General features: G+C 39.8%; 1 protein-coding gene across 1 annotated transcript in view; it reads left to right on the top strand.

The window, feature by feature from the left end:
• Positions 1–257: 257 nt before the first annotated feature.
• The window catches only part of EGFL6 (EGF like domain multiple 6), a 73,694-nt gene continuing 56,635 nt past the window's right edge, over positions 258–17,316 (top strand). Inside the window, exons 1-2 of the mRNA XM_036747657.1 lie at positions 258–331; positions 13,195–13,307. Of these exons, the coding sequence (XP_036603552.1) occupies positions 258–331; positions 13,195–13,307 (187 nt within the window). The remainder of the gene's footprint in view (positions 332–13,194; positions 13,308–17,316) is intronic.

Genomic DNA, 17,316 nt, shown 5'->3' on the forward strand with positions numbered 1-17,316 from the left:
GGCTCCTACTTCCCCTTCCCTGCCTGGGGAGGGGCTCCAGCTGCAGGACCTCCAGGGCCGTCCAGTCTAGTCAGCTCCGCTGTACGGCGCCGGCTCGGGAGGAGAAGAGACGCGCTGGTGCCGGGGCCCCCGTGGCCACTTGCAGAGCATCGCGATTTGGACGTGGAGAAGAAAGAAGGGACTGTGTGGACTTCCCTGACCACCCTTCCCTGCCTCCTGGCCTGGTGCCTCAGCCCGTCCTCCACCGCGTCTCCAAGATGCGGGCATCCTGGTGCCCCGTGTCCTTCCTGCTCTCCTTGGTTGCAGGTGGTTTTGTTAACACGGCAGCCAGGTGAGTATGTGTGCCCAGAAATGGGCTTCAGCGTCCTGAATTTGCGTTCTTTATTCGGTTCTTTTGTTCCCCTCTCCTTCCCTACCATTTTTTTTTCTTCTTTTGTGCTTCTTTGGAAGTGGCCAGACTGGGAGGGTCCCCGAGTGAATGTCCATTGTCATTTCTTCCCGGGGTCATGTGGTGTTTCTTTCTCCCTTCAGACTCATTCCAATCATTCTACAATTCCCTTGTTTTCAAAAGGATGCTCTTCACACGAGGAATGTGACTATCTTGGCGGTATTCAGGGAGATGTGTCTACTGTCTCTAACTCGGAGTACCAGTGTGTGTTCAATTTGTGCTGTTTCATTCTTTACTCAACTGCGCTAGGCGTTGAGTAGGGCATCTGGCTGGCGGGGAGGAACAGGAGAAACGGAGACACCACGTTGGTGGCCTTTAAGGAGTTTTGAACAAACAAGCAGACAGCTTGCTATCTATGTCTTTGGTGCTCCTTTGATAACCCTGACCAAACACAAACACACAAACACACACACACACACACACACACACACACACACACACACACAATTGCCAGAATTAATATGAAGTCCCGGCCCCAGGATTCAAAATTGGGTAGGTTGGCTTAATGACCACAGGTGTTTCTATCCCGGGAAGGGCTGTCAGGGGAGACCATAAATCTAAAACTAGTAAGGACCTCAGAAGCCATCTAGTTCACAGATAAAGATACTCAGATCTGGAAGGGTATTGAAGACAAGATTTGAACCCAAGTCTCCTGAATCCAGAATCAATTCTCTTCTTCCTCTCTGCCACATAAGCTCCCAATGCACTATGAAGAGCACTAGACTTGAAATCAGAACTCTGTCTTGCAGAATTTGACATGGATTCTCCTTAAAGCACTGTCCTTAGATAAGTTTCCTAAAGGCACCCTGGAGGTTGCATACTTGGCATGTAGGCCATGAGGTTTTCTTTTTGTTTTTTTTTTCACTCGATTCCACTGTAGTAATCCAGAGATTCTTAAATTCACATACAAATTCATAAATTCATGAGGTTATAGATAGAACATTGGTCTTGATGGTGGGAAGGTAGAAAGGGGGGAACTTGGATCCAAATCTCAGCTACACAACACTTAATAGCCTTGTGCCATTATAGAAGTCCCTTGGCCATTTAATACCTTTAAAAAAAATGAGGGATGACCTCAAAGGTCCTTTTCCATACATTTGTATGATCCATCTATTAATTTAACAATAAATAGATGCTTTTTTAAGAAATGAGGAAACCAGCATTTATAAGCACCTAATGTGTTTTACACACATTATTTCATTTGATCCTCACAACAACCCTAGGAAGTAGGTACTTTTTTTATCCCCATTTTACAGTTGAAGAAACTAAGGAAACCAAGGGTTAAATGACTTGTCCAGGGCCACACGGCTAGTAAATATCTAAGGCAGGATTTGACCTCAGGTCTTCCTGACTCTAGACTCAGGACCCTAGCCCCTGTACCACTTAGCTGCCTCATAAATAAAAGGCCAACTATGTTGTTAGCCTATTGACTACAGATTTCTGTGTTCTTCTATGATAAAAACAATTTTTGACATAGTTTTCATTTAATCTTCAAAGAGAAAAATTTTGTACATGTATTACTCCAAGGTACGATAGATGATAAATGCTATTTTTGAAAAGAATTAATAGTTGTTTGGTACCAGGCAAACAGGGTTCCAGAGTTTCACTTTCAAAGGGCCACTAAATTAAGTTAAAAGCCATAAAACCTCCAAATCAACTAGAGAATATTAAAATGGAGACTCCATGTCAAATTCTGCAAGACACAGTTTTCAAAGATGTAAAGTGGGTTTATTTGCTTCGTATCAAGTTCACAGCGGGTATGTTTAGTATCAGCAAGTGGAAGTATCCCTGTTCCAACATGCTTAGAGCTGTCAGGCACCGGTCACCCCAGCTTTTCAGGAACCACACCAGGGACCAGATTTTATCAACTCCAGGCCTGAAGTTATGGAAACCACATTGACACAGAAGGCAAGGCCATCTTTGCAGAGTTGGTAGAGGTCGATTATTTCTAGAGGTTTCACACATTATATCGCAAATTTCTTCTGCTACGTGGAGATGATATTAAGTATGTTATTTCAATGAAACTTTTCACTGTAAATTAGGTGACCTTTTGAGTTATAAGTTTGTTTAAAGCATTAAAAATATTATTTTGAGGTGTCCATAAGCTTCAACAGAATGCCAAAGGGGACCATAACACAAAAAAGGTGATTATACATTAACCATTATAAGATTATGTATTATGTACTAACTTGATCCAAAACAACAAAATATGACCTTAGTACTTGACCCTTGTGCTATTCTCTGATGCTTGAGTATTGGAACCTTCAGATCACTTAAGATGTGAAACCCTTGAAGCAGAGCCGCAACTAGGGAGAGGCAACTAGGGTTTTGCCTCACGGTACTAATATCTGGACAGCACGTGTTTGCTCTTTCCCTTTCTATGCCAATCCTATGACCCATCACTCTTGCACGTCACAGTCCTCTGTCATGGAGTCTGACTTCACAGCTACCCTACTTATCCTCACATGGTTCCAAGGTTATGTTTCCCTCACTAACCACTTTCCTGGGGCTTGCCTTCCCTAGCCTGAGGTTTGCCCTTTCTTCTCCCCAGGATTGGGGAAAGGTAAAAAACTGGAAGAGGTTTTAGCCAAAACACAAGTGGATAAACTAGAATGCTTAAGGGATAGGCTGCTCCTCCTCCCGCTCCTGATGCCACTCTAACTACATAAGCCCACTGGACTTGAGCCACACTTTTCTGTGAAAGACGTCCAGGTCAGCTATGATATTGTGAAGTGAGAGAACTCACTGGCCAAGGAGAGATCACATAGATGAACTCTACTCTGCTCAAATGAATTTGCCCCAGGAGCAGAATTTCCTAGTTATAATTTTGCCCTGAAGTATCCAGCATTCAAAAAGGATGTAGTCTTCTGACCTCAGGCATGTTATCAGCGTCTTACTAACTATTCTCTTCCACAGATTCAGTGTTTTGAATAGGAATTCTTCATCTTTTTTATATCATGGTCCCCTGTGGATACTTCAGAGTAAAATTTTTAACGTACTAAACATAATACATAGGATTACAAAGGAAACCAGTTATATTGAAATAAAGTTGTCAAAATATTTTTTAAAGTTTATGGACCCCAGGTTAAGACCTCTCTGGTTAGGGGCAGCTAGGTGGTGCAGTGAGTAGAGCACCGGCTCTGGAGTCAGGAGGACCTGAGTTCAAATCAAGCCTCAGACACTTGACACACTTTACTAGTTGTATGACCTTGGGAAAGTCACTTAACCCTAATTGCCCTGCCTTCCCCCATCCAAAAAAAAGAACCTCTGGTTAGAGTAATTGCCTTACTAACACATAACTTCTAAACTTCTATTTCCTTTCAATTCAGTTATCAAAGTGAGAGCTAAGGGAAATCCAGAGTTCAGGTAGAGGTCCTGGCTTTATTTCACTGGGTCCCCTTACTGGTACTCTTGAGAACTAATCCTTGTCAGACTCCTGATGTAGCCAGATGTTTACCCAAGCCTGGCTTTGGTGGGGTAGCTTCAGACTCTAAGCATTATTAAAGTAGGCTATTTTGATGTGTGTTTTGTAGCACATAACCCAACATTTATCCTTTTTCAAGATAAATCTTTTGTAGGAATGTTCCTAAAACTCCAGAATTTAGTAGTCCTAGGAGGGAGTTAAGAAAGTTCAAGAGAGACCTACTGGTATCATGGAAAAGTCTGGCAATGGTTTTATTTCAAAATTGTTTCCAAATTTAATTTATTTCAAAATTGGTTAATTTCAATGGAATGCCTGATATTGGAGGCCTGTATTATATATAATCTCTATTAACATAAACCATATTTGTGGACATAAAATAACATAGAGAAGATTCAAACATTTAAAATACCTACAGTATTTCCTGGATCGTCATATCATACCAAAGGTTCCTTTATTTTTTCAGAGACATTCAATTTGGCCACTCATTTTATAGTTTGTATTCATTGTCCCCAATCTATGTTGATTTCCTAATTTTGGCCAAGTCTTTATTTTAAATTCAAACCTCTTTTTTTGGGAAAATTGTTCTAAGAGCATCTTGAAATCACTAACCATTTAATTCAACAAACACTGTGCCCGATGCTATTTATGAAATTATTTAATACTAATGTTGCCTTCAGCAAAGTTATCATTTAACAAGGGGACAAGATATGTATACGAATAACCAGGATCCAAGGAAGAATGGGATAAGTACAAAAGAGGTGCCTAGACAAAGAACTGTGGGAATGTGAGGAGAGAAGGATCATTTCAGATGGGGATAGGATGAGATAGAGGAAGTAGCCCATGAATCAGGCCTTGAAGGAAAGGAGGAATTCCAGTTACCGAGCCCTATTGCTTATACCTTCACGGCCTCTCTGTCCTTTATCCTTTCCCCTGTCCCCCCACTGGCTCTATCTTAGTTTGCTGTCATTGAGTCATTTCAGTCGTGTCCAACTCTTTGTGACCCCATTGGAGTTTTCTTGGCAGACACTGGAGCGATTTGCCATTTCCTTCTCCAATTCACTTTACAGATGAGGAAACTGAGGCAAACAGGGTTAAGTGACTTGCCCCAGGGTCACACAGCTAGGAAGTGTCTGAGGCCAGATTTGAACTCAGGAAGATGAGTCTTCCTGACTCCAGGCCCAGAGCTTTATGTACTATGGCACCACCTGGCCACCCAACTATTGTAATAGAGGCCCTCAAAATCACCCATATGAACTATTTATTGTACTAGCCTCCTAATAGAGTTTTCCACTTCAATCCATTCTTTAATATTTCTTCTATAGAGATCACCGTTCTGCTCTCCCTAGTGCCTCTGTCTGGAGTGGTTACTCCCCTTCACGCTAGGCTATCACAATCTAATACTACCCTATCTTGCCAGATTTATTTCAGATTATTCAATTTTATATACTAGATACTCCAGCCATAAAGGACCCTTTTTTCTTTCCCAAACACCCACTCAATCAATTAACATTTTTTTAACTTTTTTTGAGGGGGGAAGGCAGGGCAATTGGGGTTAAGTGACTTGTCTAAGGTCACACAGCTAGTAAGTTCGTCAAGTGTCTGAGGCCGGATTTGAACTCAGGTCCTCCTGACTCCAGGGCCGGTGCTCTACTCCCTGTGCCACCTAGCGGCCCCAACAAACTTTTTTTTAAAGTACCTACCATGTGCTAGGCACTAGAGATACCGAGACAAGAGCAGAAGAGTATTTACACACCAAGAATTTACATTCTATGAAGGAAGCAACATGTACAGATATAAGTAAATTCAAAACATACACAAGGTAAATGCAAAATAAGTTGAGGGAGGAAAGACCTAGCTGGAGAGACAAAAATAAGGCTTCATGTAGGAGGTGACACTTTAACTGAATTTTGAAGGAAGCTAGGGATTCTAAGAGATAGAGGAGATAGAGACGAAAAGGGTGGGCATTCCAGGCAGGAGGAACAGCCTGGCCAAAAGTATAGAGACAGGAGATGGAACATCATATGTAAAGCATAGCAAATAGGTCAGTCTGATTTAGACTGAATGACCTCAAAAGTCCCTCCCAAAACTAAATCTATGACTATAAATATATGTGTGGTGTGTTGATATCTTTTTCCCTTCTAAACGGAATCTTACCTAAAATTTTTATCTCTCCCAGAGTTCAGCTCAACATAGTAGGTGACAAATTTATTGAATGAATGTAGTAAAGGATCAAAGGTCTGTCCCAATTCATACAAGATTCTTGAGGGCAAAAATGCCATTTTATTTCTTTAGGTCTCCTGCAGCATCTATGACCATGCTCTGAAATGGTGGAAGACAACATGGGATAGCATACCATACCTCAGGTATCCAAAACCCAAATCTCCATCAATGAATAGAGAGTTTCTGTTTTAATTTTGGAAACTGCAGAGATGGTGTTTTGCCAGCATTAATTAGAAACCTTTTTTGATTGCTGTAGAAATTGATTGTTAAAGCAGCCTTCCAAAGAGCAGATTTGTCCAGTTTTCAAAGACAAAGTACCCTGTTGTTGTAGAAGTCATCATGCTTCCTTGCAGTCAGCTGGTTTTCATGGACTGTTACAGAAGTCCAGCTTTGTTCAGCTTCATAAACGGAAATAAAATATTACACTTAATGATTTAATTTGTTACCATTCATTATTTTTAAATGGCTACATATGTGTACACATCGCTCTCCTCCTCTACTTCCCCGTAAAATAAGTGTTTAAATGGTTTTTGGCAAGTAAACAAGACAATGTTGAAGGGTGATTAAATGGCTCATTGATGTTAACGAACTTCTTTTTTTAATGCCATCCAGTCATGTAAACCAGAAATTAATAGTTAATTAGCATCGTTTTTTGTCCACTAAGTTTTTTAGCTTGTTCCCTGGAATTATTGGACCATATTCATGTTTAGTGAAACAACTGCCCAAATATAGTATTTATCCCCACAATTACATATCAAGAAAATTTTTAGCATTAATTTTTACAAGATTTTGAGTTCCAAATTTTACTTTCTCCCTCTCCCCTTTCTGAAAATGGTAGACAGTTTGATATAGTTTATACATATGTTGTCATGTAAAACAAATTTCCATTAGAATTTTACATTTTAACCAGCAATTCCAGAAACTAGGACAATAGATCTTCATAAGCACAATTAATTTTAAAAATATTTTACCGATGGGCTCATATGTTTTCTAGTGTTTTTTCATAATATTTATGTTGGTTCTCTTTTATAAAACGTATTCTGTACCACAACATGAAATTTCTCTATTCTTTCTAATTCATTTCGCAGTCAAAATATGTCTTATACATGATTCTAAATCCCCGAATAACCTTCATTTCTGATTTAGTGTGCAGCCTGACTTAGGTAAAATGTACGCAACCTAGCTCTTTAAGATTTTACCTTTGCCTTGAATGCATAGGTGTAAAAAACAATAAACTTTGATGTTTGAGGAAAAGGTTTTTCTCTTCAAGATAGGTAATAGCCTTCTAAATGTAGGTGAATTTCATCTTCTAGTCACTTTCTCTTGAAATTTTTCCCAGTGCAATACTTCTGGGATTCAATTTCCTCAACCATAAAACAAGGGAGCTTGGATTGGAGGATTTCTAAGACCACTTTCTAGCTCCAAATCTGTCACCCCATGATGCTAAGTTCACAGTAATTGAATTCAACTGGTAGAGAAAGAAATGGATCCAGCCATCTGTTCAAGGGAGCCTACATACTCCCAACAAAGTTTGTAGCATAAATATGCAATTTAATGAATGTTGTGAGTTTTAAAAATCATATGAATCATAATTAGTTTCCTGTGGATCTTCACATCTGACGAATTTAAGGGTCTTTGGGGGACTTGAGTTTTCTTGTTGGTTTTCGCTCTACAAAGGCAATGTGCCTGGAATAGACACTGGAAAGGATAGTAGAAATGGATAATGGAAAGGGCTCTGAGCTGGGAGTCTCCTTATCCTAGTTTTTCCAAATCCAAGCTTTGTAAGCATAGGGAAGTCAATTAGTCACTTTAAAATGAATGGATTGGTCACTAGATGATCTTTAGACAACTAGGTGGTACAATGGATAGAACACTGGGTCCTTGAGTCAGGAGGATCTGAGTTCAAATCCAGCCTCAGACACTTATTAACTGTGTAACACTGGGTAAGTCACAGCCTCTGTCTTCCTTATCTGTAAAATGGGGATGATGATAGCACTTGACTTTCGGAGTTTTCCTGAGGATAAAGTGATATAATATCTTTAAAGCACTATTATTATCTAAGGTCCCTCCTATTTTTAAATGCTATTATGTTACTCAGCCTATTCCCATGGAAATATATGTATGTATATATGTGTTTATACATACACACACATATATAGGTAATAATCACAGTAAGCTATTGATTAAATGAGGTAATTCATTAATATTTGAAAAAGAGTCTATATTATGGTCCTGTGTCTTATGTAACACTGCTACCCTGGCCCCCATTGTCTGAAGGTCAGATATTTCACATTTTGTCCTTCCCTCAGGATTCTCTGGGAGTTTGAGATGTCCAGGCTCTCTGCAAACAACTCCAGCCCCCACAATGGTGTTCTTCCAATTGCAGGGGTGGTCCCCTGCACCCCAGTTCCAATTAACCACTATACAGTTAGATTAACTTTTACAAAAGAACATTTGTTTCAAAAGGCATAATCATAAATATAAAAACTTGCTCCCCCAAACATGGAGCTTAATCTTCCTTCTCCCTTGTACCACCTCAGTTTCTAGAGAGGAAAAGAATTACGTTCATAGCTTAGCAGTCCCAGTTCCAAATCTATACACACACCCCTACCTTACACCCTGGCTTCTAGGGTTGGTTAGCTCCAACATCTCACCTACAATCCTGACTCCAAGGTCACCATGGCTCTAATTACTGAGTCTAGTGGGGATCACCACTTGGCACTTGAAACTGAGAAACTGAAGACAAATGAAATAGAACAAAGACAGAAACACCCCCAGGCCAAGAAAACCTTGGAGCCAAGGGGTCAGAGGGAGAGCAGAAGGTGGAAGTCCTAACCTTTCTCGTTGGCTCAGTTCATGGTGCCCATGCTGTAAGTGAATAATGGTCATCACCATCTGGAAGCAGCGGAAAAGACTGCACAGGAAGGAGAAAAACTGCCTTAGTCTGACGAGTCTTAAAGATGCAGCCTGTTGTGCCTAAGCAGCCAATTAAAGGGGGCTCCACCCAGGCCTCCATGTTACGGGATCTGGGCCTGCTCAGGGTAAGCTCCCATATCTCGTATCTCCCGTATCTCCTTTGTCTATTCCCCTGTGCCTCTGGGTTCTCTATTTCTGAGAGACCAGTTGCCTCTTTCATAGCTGTAATCAGTTGGTCTTGGGCCCTCACGATATCCAAAACTTAACATATCACTGTTTCTGTAATCCTCATAAAAGGTAGTGTACTTATTTTCAACTTAAAGTGTGCTAACTAGCCTTCCAATAGATCTTACTCCCTCAAGTTTCTCTCCTTTCTGATCTGTCTTCTATATAGCTGCCAAATGATTTTCCTAAACCATAGATCTGACTATATCTCACACACACACACACACACACACACACACACACACACCCCAATCAATAAACTCTAGTAATTTTGTCTTACCTTTAGAACAAACGTAAAGACCTCTATGCTTCAATAATCGGGGTGGGGGGCGGGGTTGAGGGAGGGGGCCCCACCCAGAATGAGGTCCTGAATGAAAGTATTGGCTGTGAGTAGTGAGAAGACTGAGAAATGTTGCAGAGATAGAAATGATGACAGTAGCTTCCTAAAATGTAGATAAGTAAATGGTTAGACTGCCATTGCTTTAAGTAACACACTTAACCTTTCTCATGCTTTCTGTCACTAGAAGCAAATGTGGTTGGTTCCCTTTCTATCATTAACAGTTCATATGACACAGAACAAGTTACTTCATTACTCTGAGCCTCAGTTTCCTCATCTGTAAAGGGAAGGGATAGACTAGTTGGTCTTTACAGATCCTTCCAGCTCTGTCATTCAATGACTTAATGATTTCTGTATTTCACATTTTCCCATGATATACTCAGGTTAAGAATCCCATCCAAATAATCTTTTACCATTTTGCTTTTCAGGTTATGTTATTTATCTCTTTTAAGTGGTAAGAAAATTTGTATTATGAAGTAGTTAAATATCTCTCTTCTAAAAGTAAGGTAACAAAGTTAACCATAGTCTTTGTGCCTCAGATGAATGAAAAGTGCCATTTTTGTTGGTGGTGGTGGTCAGCCAATTTTCAGTAGTATTTGACTCTTCATGATCCTATTTGGGGTTTTCTTGGTAAAGATGACATGATTTGCCATTTCCTTCTCTAGCTCATTTAACAGATGGGGAAACTGAGGAAAACAGGGTTAAGTGACTTGCCCATGGTCATACAACTAGTAAGCATCTGAGGCTGGATTTGAACTCAGGAAAAGGCTTCTTCCTGACTCCAGGCCCAGCATTCTATCCATTGTACCACTCAGCTTCCCCCAAAGAATGCCATATCATACATTAAATGAAACTGATAATTAAAAAGACAAGCTGGAATAAGGTACGAGGCAGGGAGATGGAGGGAATTTTACAAAGTTGTTTATACACATTACCCTTACACAGATTTTGTTAGCTTAAAATTAATAAACAAGGGTAAAATTAAATAGCTGCCAATCCTTTAGAATTATATTTATTCAGTTAGATTACAGTGTCAGTAGATTGTAAGAGAATGAGCTAAATGCTAAGGGAGATGTGAAACACATTTCTTGCCCTCATGGAAGGTCTAATTTAGGGAGGATGACATAATCCCACAGATAACTATAATACACAACAGACTATAATAAATACAATAAAAGGGCTATAAGCTAAGTTCAATAAGGATTCAGAGGAGGGAATCAGCACGTTTATTCAGAGGTTTGGAGAAAACTCCATAAAGATGATTCCCTGAAGAATGGGTAGGATTTCAGTAGACAGAGGTAGGAAATGGGAAAACAGAAGGGCCCACCAGGCAAAGGGGAAATTAAGCAAAAGATGCAAGAGCAAAAAAACACAGAATCTTTTTAGGAAACAAGAAGTCTGGTTGGCTGTGGCAGTGACTGTTGATAAAGAAATCATGGTAGAAAAGTGGGAATAATAGGTTGGGGCTCTCATGTGGCAGGCTTCGAATACCAGGCTACCAGTTTGTACTTAATTTAGTAAACCAGAGAGGGTCTTAGCGATTTTTGAACAGAAGAGGAACTTAACTAGAACTGTGTTTTAAGATTATCCCATATACAAATTATCCTATAGGAAAATAGAAGGAAGGGGGGTGATAGAAGGGAGAGCAGATTGGGGAAGGGGTAATCAGAATGCATGCTGTCTTGGGGTGGGGGAAGGGAGAGATGGGGAGAAAATCTGGAACTCAAAATCTTGTGGAAGTGAATGTTGAAAACTACAAATAAAGTAATTATATATATATATATATATATATATATATATATATATATATGTAAAGATTACCCCAGCAGTGGTATGCATGAGAGATTGAGAGATTGAAAAATAAGACCAGGGGTCAAGAGACTAGATAGGAAGCTAACATAATGCTCTGGATAAGAAACAATAAGAACCCTAAATTCTAATTGTAGCAGAATTCAAAAAGCACTCCAGTAGTAGAATGAACAATACTTGAAAATTGATTAGATGTGGAAGAAAGGAAATATGAGGAAGTCCATGAAGAGATAAAGATTTCAAGCCTGGGTAACTAAGAGAATGGACTGCCATTAATGGAAGTAGAGAAATCAGGAATGCACAAAACTTTTTAATGTTATTATTTAATAAGTTATAGACACCTACTAGAGGCAGTGAGAAGTGGAGTGGCTGGAAAACCTAGCCCCCACTAAAGAAGAACTGGGTTCAAGTCCTGTCTCTGACACATACGAGCTGTGTGACTCTGGGCAGGACACTTAACCTCTCACTATCCTTGTCTCCCAGTCAACTCTCTTAAGACCATAACGTGCAAAGTATGTGCCAGTCCTCATTGGTAGAAGGACTTTCCTCTTGGGTAGTTCCTTATACCAGTGAAATCACAGGTTGGATTCCTCATTCAAAAAAAAATATCCACTGCCCTTCAGATAAAGTGATCAGCAATCTTTTCTTCTTCTGTCCAGTAACAGCATTGTACAATACAGCACTGGGATTTCATTAAGCATAAGCATTCAATGTACTTATAGAGCATACCTACTTAATATATTTTGTGTATTGCCTGGCACCTCCGTCCACTACGGTCTTCCTTTGATGCCACAGTGATGAGATCAAGATTCCAAGTTCTTAAACACTGTGTTAGCGGTGCAAGCCATGACAGATCCCAAAGAAGCATTGAGTATGAGACTATATATCCTTCATCCAAGAAACAGCCCAGCTATGTTCAAAGGGCTCATTAGCAGAGTGGCCACGGAAGGATGAAGTTTTGGGCCATGGAAACTCTTGGAAACCAGGTCGTGATTGTTGTGTTTGTCTTTCGTTCTCAAAGAGGACCATGGCATCAGGGAAATGATGACTTGCAGTTGACTTTGATTTGAGCAAGGGAGGGCTGTGCAAGGTCACCAGCCTCACTTCCTCCTCCAGAGCCATCTGGGTCCAGTGGCCTGATGTTCATCAGGATGACTCTGAAAACCATTTACTATAATGTAGAGAGGTTGAGATCTACATTGGCAGAGGGTGTACTCATATCAACAACAACAACAATAATAAACAACTACCTACTGTGTGCCAGGCACTGGGCTAAGGGCTACAAATATCATCTCATTTTATCCTCACAATAAGCTCAAAATTACAGATCTGTTAAGTACTGATTGGCATAGCCCCCCATATATGTGTGTGTGGCATGGTTCCCTCTGCCAAGCCTCAGATGTCACCTCCTCCATGGTATTTCTTTGATTTCTCCCAATCCCAAATGATGTTTCCTTCTTCAGAACTCTTACGATACTATGCCTGGCTCTCGTTTACACATTTATCATGCTCTCTTTTGCATATTTGTATATACCCCTTCCTGTTTAGTACCTTTGAGACAAAGAACATATCTTATTTAGTTTGTTTCTCTCCTATTGCCTCACTTGTACACTTTATAAATGTTTACCAAATGTTATTTTGTTGAGTAGTCAACCTGAATATTCAAGTTTGGGGGGAAAAATATCTTGGGGCCCCAATTCACCGCCCAAATTAACCAGATAATTACTCTCTCTTCTGTCACTTAGGGGGACTATAGACCTCATGGTCCCAGTCCCTGATTTATTCATTTTGATACATGGTGTATTTTATCCACAGCTCAAGAAGTCACAGATCACTAGCATTTGCAGACCAGCCTGGGATCTGCCAGTATGGCCCTAAACTTGAATGTTGCTACGGATGGAAAAAGAACACCAAAGGACTCTGTGAAGGTAATTTGCAGACACATCCCTCCTTCATTATCATGGAAGAAGCAATAATGGCTCTGAAATCAAATCATGGCAGGTTCAAGAGATACTCCAGTGGTGCAATGAGCAACTCTTGATAATTGATTAGGTATAGAAGAAAAGGGAGATGAGGTCAGTCAAAGATGACACAAAGATTTTGAGCCTGGGCAACTGATGGCTTCATGATGTGGCACAGTTGGTAAAGAAGGTTGATCAGCAGGATTCCCAGATGAAAATTGAAAATTTTCATTGAAAATCCTTAGAGGCTAGACTTCTAATCCAGCTAGCACAGTGGAAAGGACACTGAAGCCAATGTTAGAAAGACTTAAGTTTAAATCCTATCTCCACTATTTACTAAAAGTATGGCCCCGAGCAAGCTATTTATCCTTTCTTGGCCTCAGTTTCCTCATCTGTAAATAAAAAAATTGGAACCAAAAGCTTCTGAGTTTCCTTCTGCCTATGATTTGAGGATCATTTGTGAAATGTACAAAAATTTCAGGAAAAGTGCCCTAATGTGGTCCCTTCCTCTCTCAAATTTGGCAAAACTTAATTAACCTAGAAAGGTGACTCTTCCACATGGCTTTTCCCAGCCTTTCCCAACTCCTCTTAATTCTAATGCCTTCCCTCTGTTCATTGTTTCTGATTTATCTTGTACATAGCTTGTTTGTATATATTTGTTTGGGCAACTAGGTGGTGGAATAGATAGTGTGTTGGGTCTAAAGTCAGGAGGACCTGAGTTCAAACATGACCTGAAACACTTACTAGCTGTGTGACTCTGGGCAAGTCATTTAACCTTCTTTGCCTCACTTTTCTCATCTGTAAAATGAGCTGGAGAAGTCAATGGCAGTATCTTTGCCAAGAAAACCCCAAATGGGGTCACAAAGAGTGAAAAAAAAGGACTGAGCAACAATATATTGGTTAATTTGTTATACTCTTAATTAGCTTGTGTACTCTTTGGGGACAGAGACTGTCTTTTGTCTCTTTTTGTATCTTTGTAGCACTTTGCACTGTGCTTAGCACAATAGGTACTTAATAAATGGTGACTGTTTGATTTCTGTTCTTTTATCTTAATAAGTATGTTGAGTTTTACCTGAAAAATGAAGTATAAATTTTTAATCCTTGCCCCAGACAGGTCAACATCTCCTAACTATGGACCTTCTCCAATATTAATACCCTTATCCCATGTTAAGGATGATCTCACTAATAAACTCAAATCTATTCAAAGTTATTCTTAAAGCTCAATATCCAATGGAATGGGTCCCTAGATTATAAATAATCCAGGCAGTGGATTTATATCACAAGGATTTATATCATAAGGATTTATATCCTTATACTTTGATTATTAAACATTTTACATTTAATAATGCCAATTTTTCAGGATGATTTGAAGAAAGAAGTGCATATTTTAAATTATTTTTCCAATTCTGCCAAGTAAAATATGAGCTAAGTATTATAAAATTTGCTTTAGAAAGTGTTTGTCACTATAGGTTGGGAATTCCCATCTAAAAGTTCCAGAAAAATTGTGGATAATAGAACAAGGCTCTAAGAACATAATATCTTTAGCTATCAATTACCCTATTTTTTCTACTGTGTCTTATTCTCCCCTCATGTAACACCAGTGCCATACTCACAGTGGCTATGGCTGCTATGAATATGCTGGCATAGCTCTGAATCACAAGATATAACAGAATCTCTTCATTGAAGGCAGGCAGAACCAAAACACTTATTCCAACACCAGAAAGCCAAATCCATCATAGCAACAAAGAAATGTATACATATTATCAATGCAGGGGGCACCACTATCCCCAAGCCTTCCCTCTATTAGGGCCTTCCCGCAACAAGGGCAAAATCACTCCCTCTCTCACTCAGGCTGGCTCCTGCTGCTCTGTGTGTGTGTGTCTCTCCCAGCTCTGACTGCTCCATCTCACTTTCTCTCAGCTCCACTCCACCCTTCCTGATCCACCCTTTCAGCAAGCTCCTCACATCACAGACTCATGTGACTCAGGCTTCCATGCAACTCAGATAGGTCACATGGGCCTACTAATGGATAGGAAAGATCTTCAAATTGTATTAACAATACATTAACAATACACCCCTCCAAAAAAAAAAAAGCCCTTCATGATAGTATCCTCTTCTCAGTATATGCCCACCCCATCATTATTTTGAAGTTGGAAGGAATCTAGTCTAACCCCATCATTTCACAGATGAGAAAACCGAGGCCCGGAAAGGCTGAGTCCCTTGCCCATAGTCATATTGTAGTTAATAGCAGAGTCATAATCCAGTGCTCCACATTACCTCCCGGGCTAGCCCAAACTTAGCTAGATACAGAGTTCAGGTCCAAACCTGTTAATTTCTGAAATAGATAAAGCAATGGGCGGGGGGGGAGAAATGTAGTAATATTAGAAAAGGTACTGGCCACAGAATCAGGTCAGACCTGGATTTATTCACTATCTGATCTTCAGATTTTAATTTCCCTGAGCCTGAGTTTCCTAAAATATAAAATGGAAATGATGATAAATGCATGGCCTACTTTACAGAATTGTGTTAGAGAAGTGGTATATAAATCATAAAATATATAAATCTGAGTTATGATTATTGATCTCCAATTAAACAGTAAGCAAAATCTTTCACCATTCTTTTTTTTGTGGTGGAATATTGGGGACATGACGGATCATGAGATCAAAGTATTTCATAGTTTGAAATGTGAAGATTTGAAATGAAAGAGAAATAGATAGATATATACATACATACATACGTATGTTAGAAAAGCCCATAAACAAAATTTTATGCAAGGGGGGGGGGGCCAAGATACAGAAGCAGAGCAAGCTTTTATAAGGTTAATCATTCCTGGTCCATCTCTTCAGAGCTGGGATTGGTCCCAGCTCTTCCAGGTTACAGTCTCCCATATATTGCCATTACGTATGGCTCCTCGACATGATCTCCCTCCCGGTCATGCAACGCATGTACAGATAATGAGGCTCTAATTTTATGCAGGGTGTGTCAGTTACTATGCATGAAGCTATTAAGCACACGTATTTCAGATCTAGCTTACCCTTTGCCCTACTTTTCAGTACAGATCCAGTTGAAATTAGTTTTTCTCCCTTTTTGAGAATTGTTCCTTCCTTTCCCAGTATTATTCTTTTCTAATCACCCGACTCCCAGATGTTTCTTTCTGTGGAGGACAAACTTTATCTCTAACAGATGGATAGATATATAGATGTAAGTAGATAAAGATAGTTGATTGAAAGAGAAGATAGATAGGTAGATAGATTGATAGATAGATAGACAAACACATTTATTAAATACTTACTATGCCCTAGACACTGTGCTAAGTGCTAGGGATACAAACACAAACAGTCCTAAATGGAGATTACATTCTAATGGGAGAAGCTAGAACATGGGGAGGGGTATGGCACAGAAATGGCCAGGAAGTAAGGTAGAAGCCTGAATCTGGGCAATCTAAGGCAACTGTTCTGCAGTCAGAGTCCAGGATGGCTGATTCCAAAGGTATTCAGAGGTGCTAGTGTGGAGACTGTGGAAATGATGGCCCAAGTGGATAAAGATTGGCATAGAGATGTACCAAATGATACCATTGTCACTATAAAAAAATGTAACCATCAGATTGATGTTGGCCCTCTGTAAATACCATTTGAATTGACTTTAGAAGGGACCTACAAATTCTCAGGCTCAGGACAGAGACTGATGATGGTGAAACCACTGTGTGATTTAGTTGTGATGTAGGTTTTTCTGTCTCCCTAGTAACTAAAGTGAAAAACATAAGTTTCAAATCATATAGTGATTTTTTTAGGCAAAAGCATAATGTAAGGCACATACTTTGGAATCTCTCAAAGTAGCAATAATAACTTCTAAAATTATACAGACTGTAGAAGCTACTCTGATGAATCACCTAGGGCTATGTTGAAGCCCAGCTGATCAAGCAAGGGTCCTTAACCTTTTTTGTTTCATGGGCCTCTTTGGCCATCAGACGCAACCC

Source organism: Trichosurus vulpecula, chromosome 2 (assembly GCF_011100635.1).
Source record: "Trichosurus vulpecula isolate mTriVul1 chromosome 2, mTriVul1.pri, whole genome shotgun sequence".
Lineage (NCBI taxonomy): Eukaryota > Metazoa > Chordata > Mammalia > Diprotodontia > Phalangeridae > Trichosurus > Trichosurus vulpecula.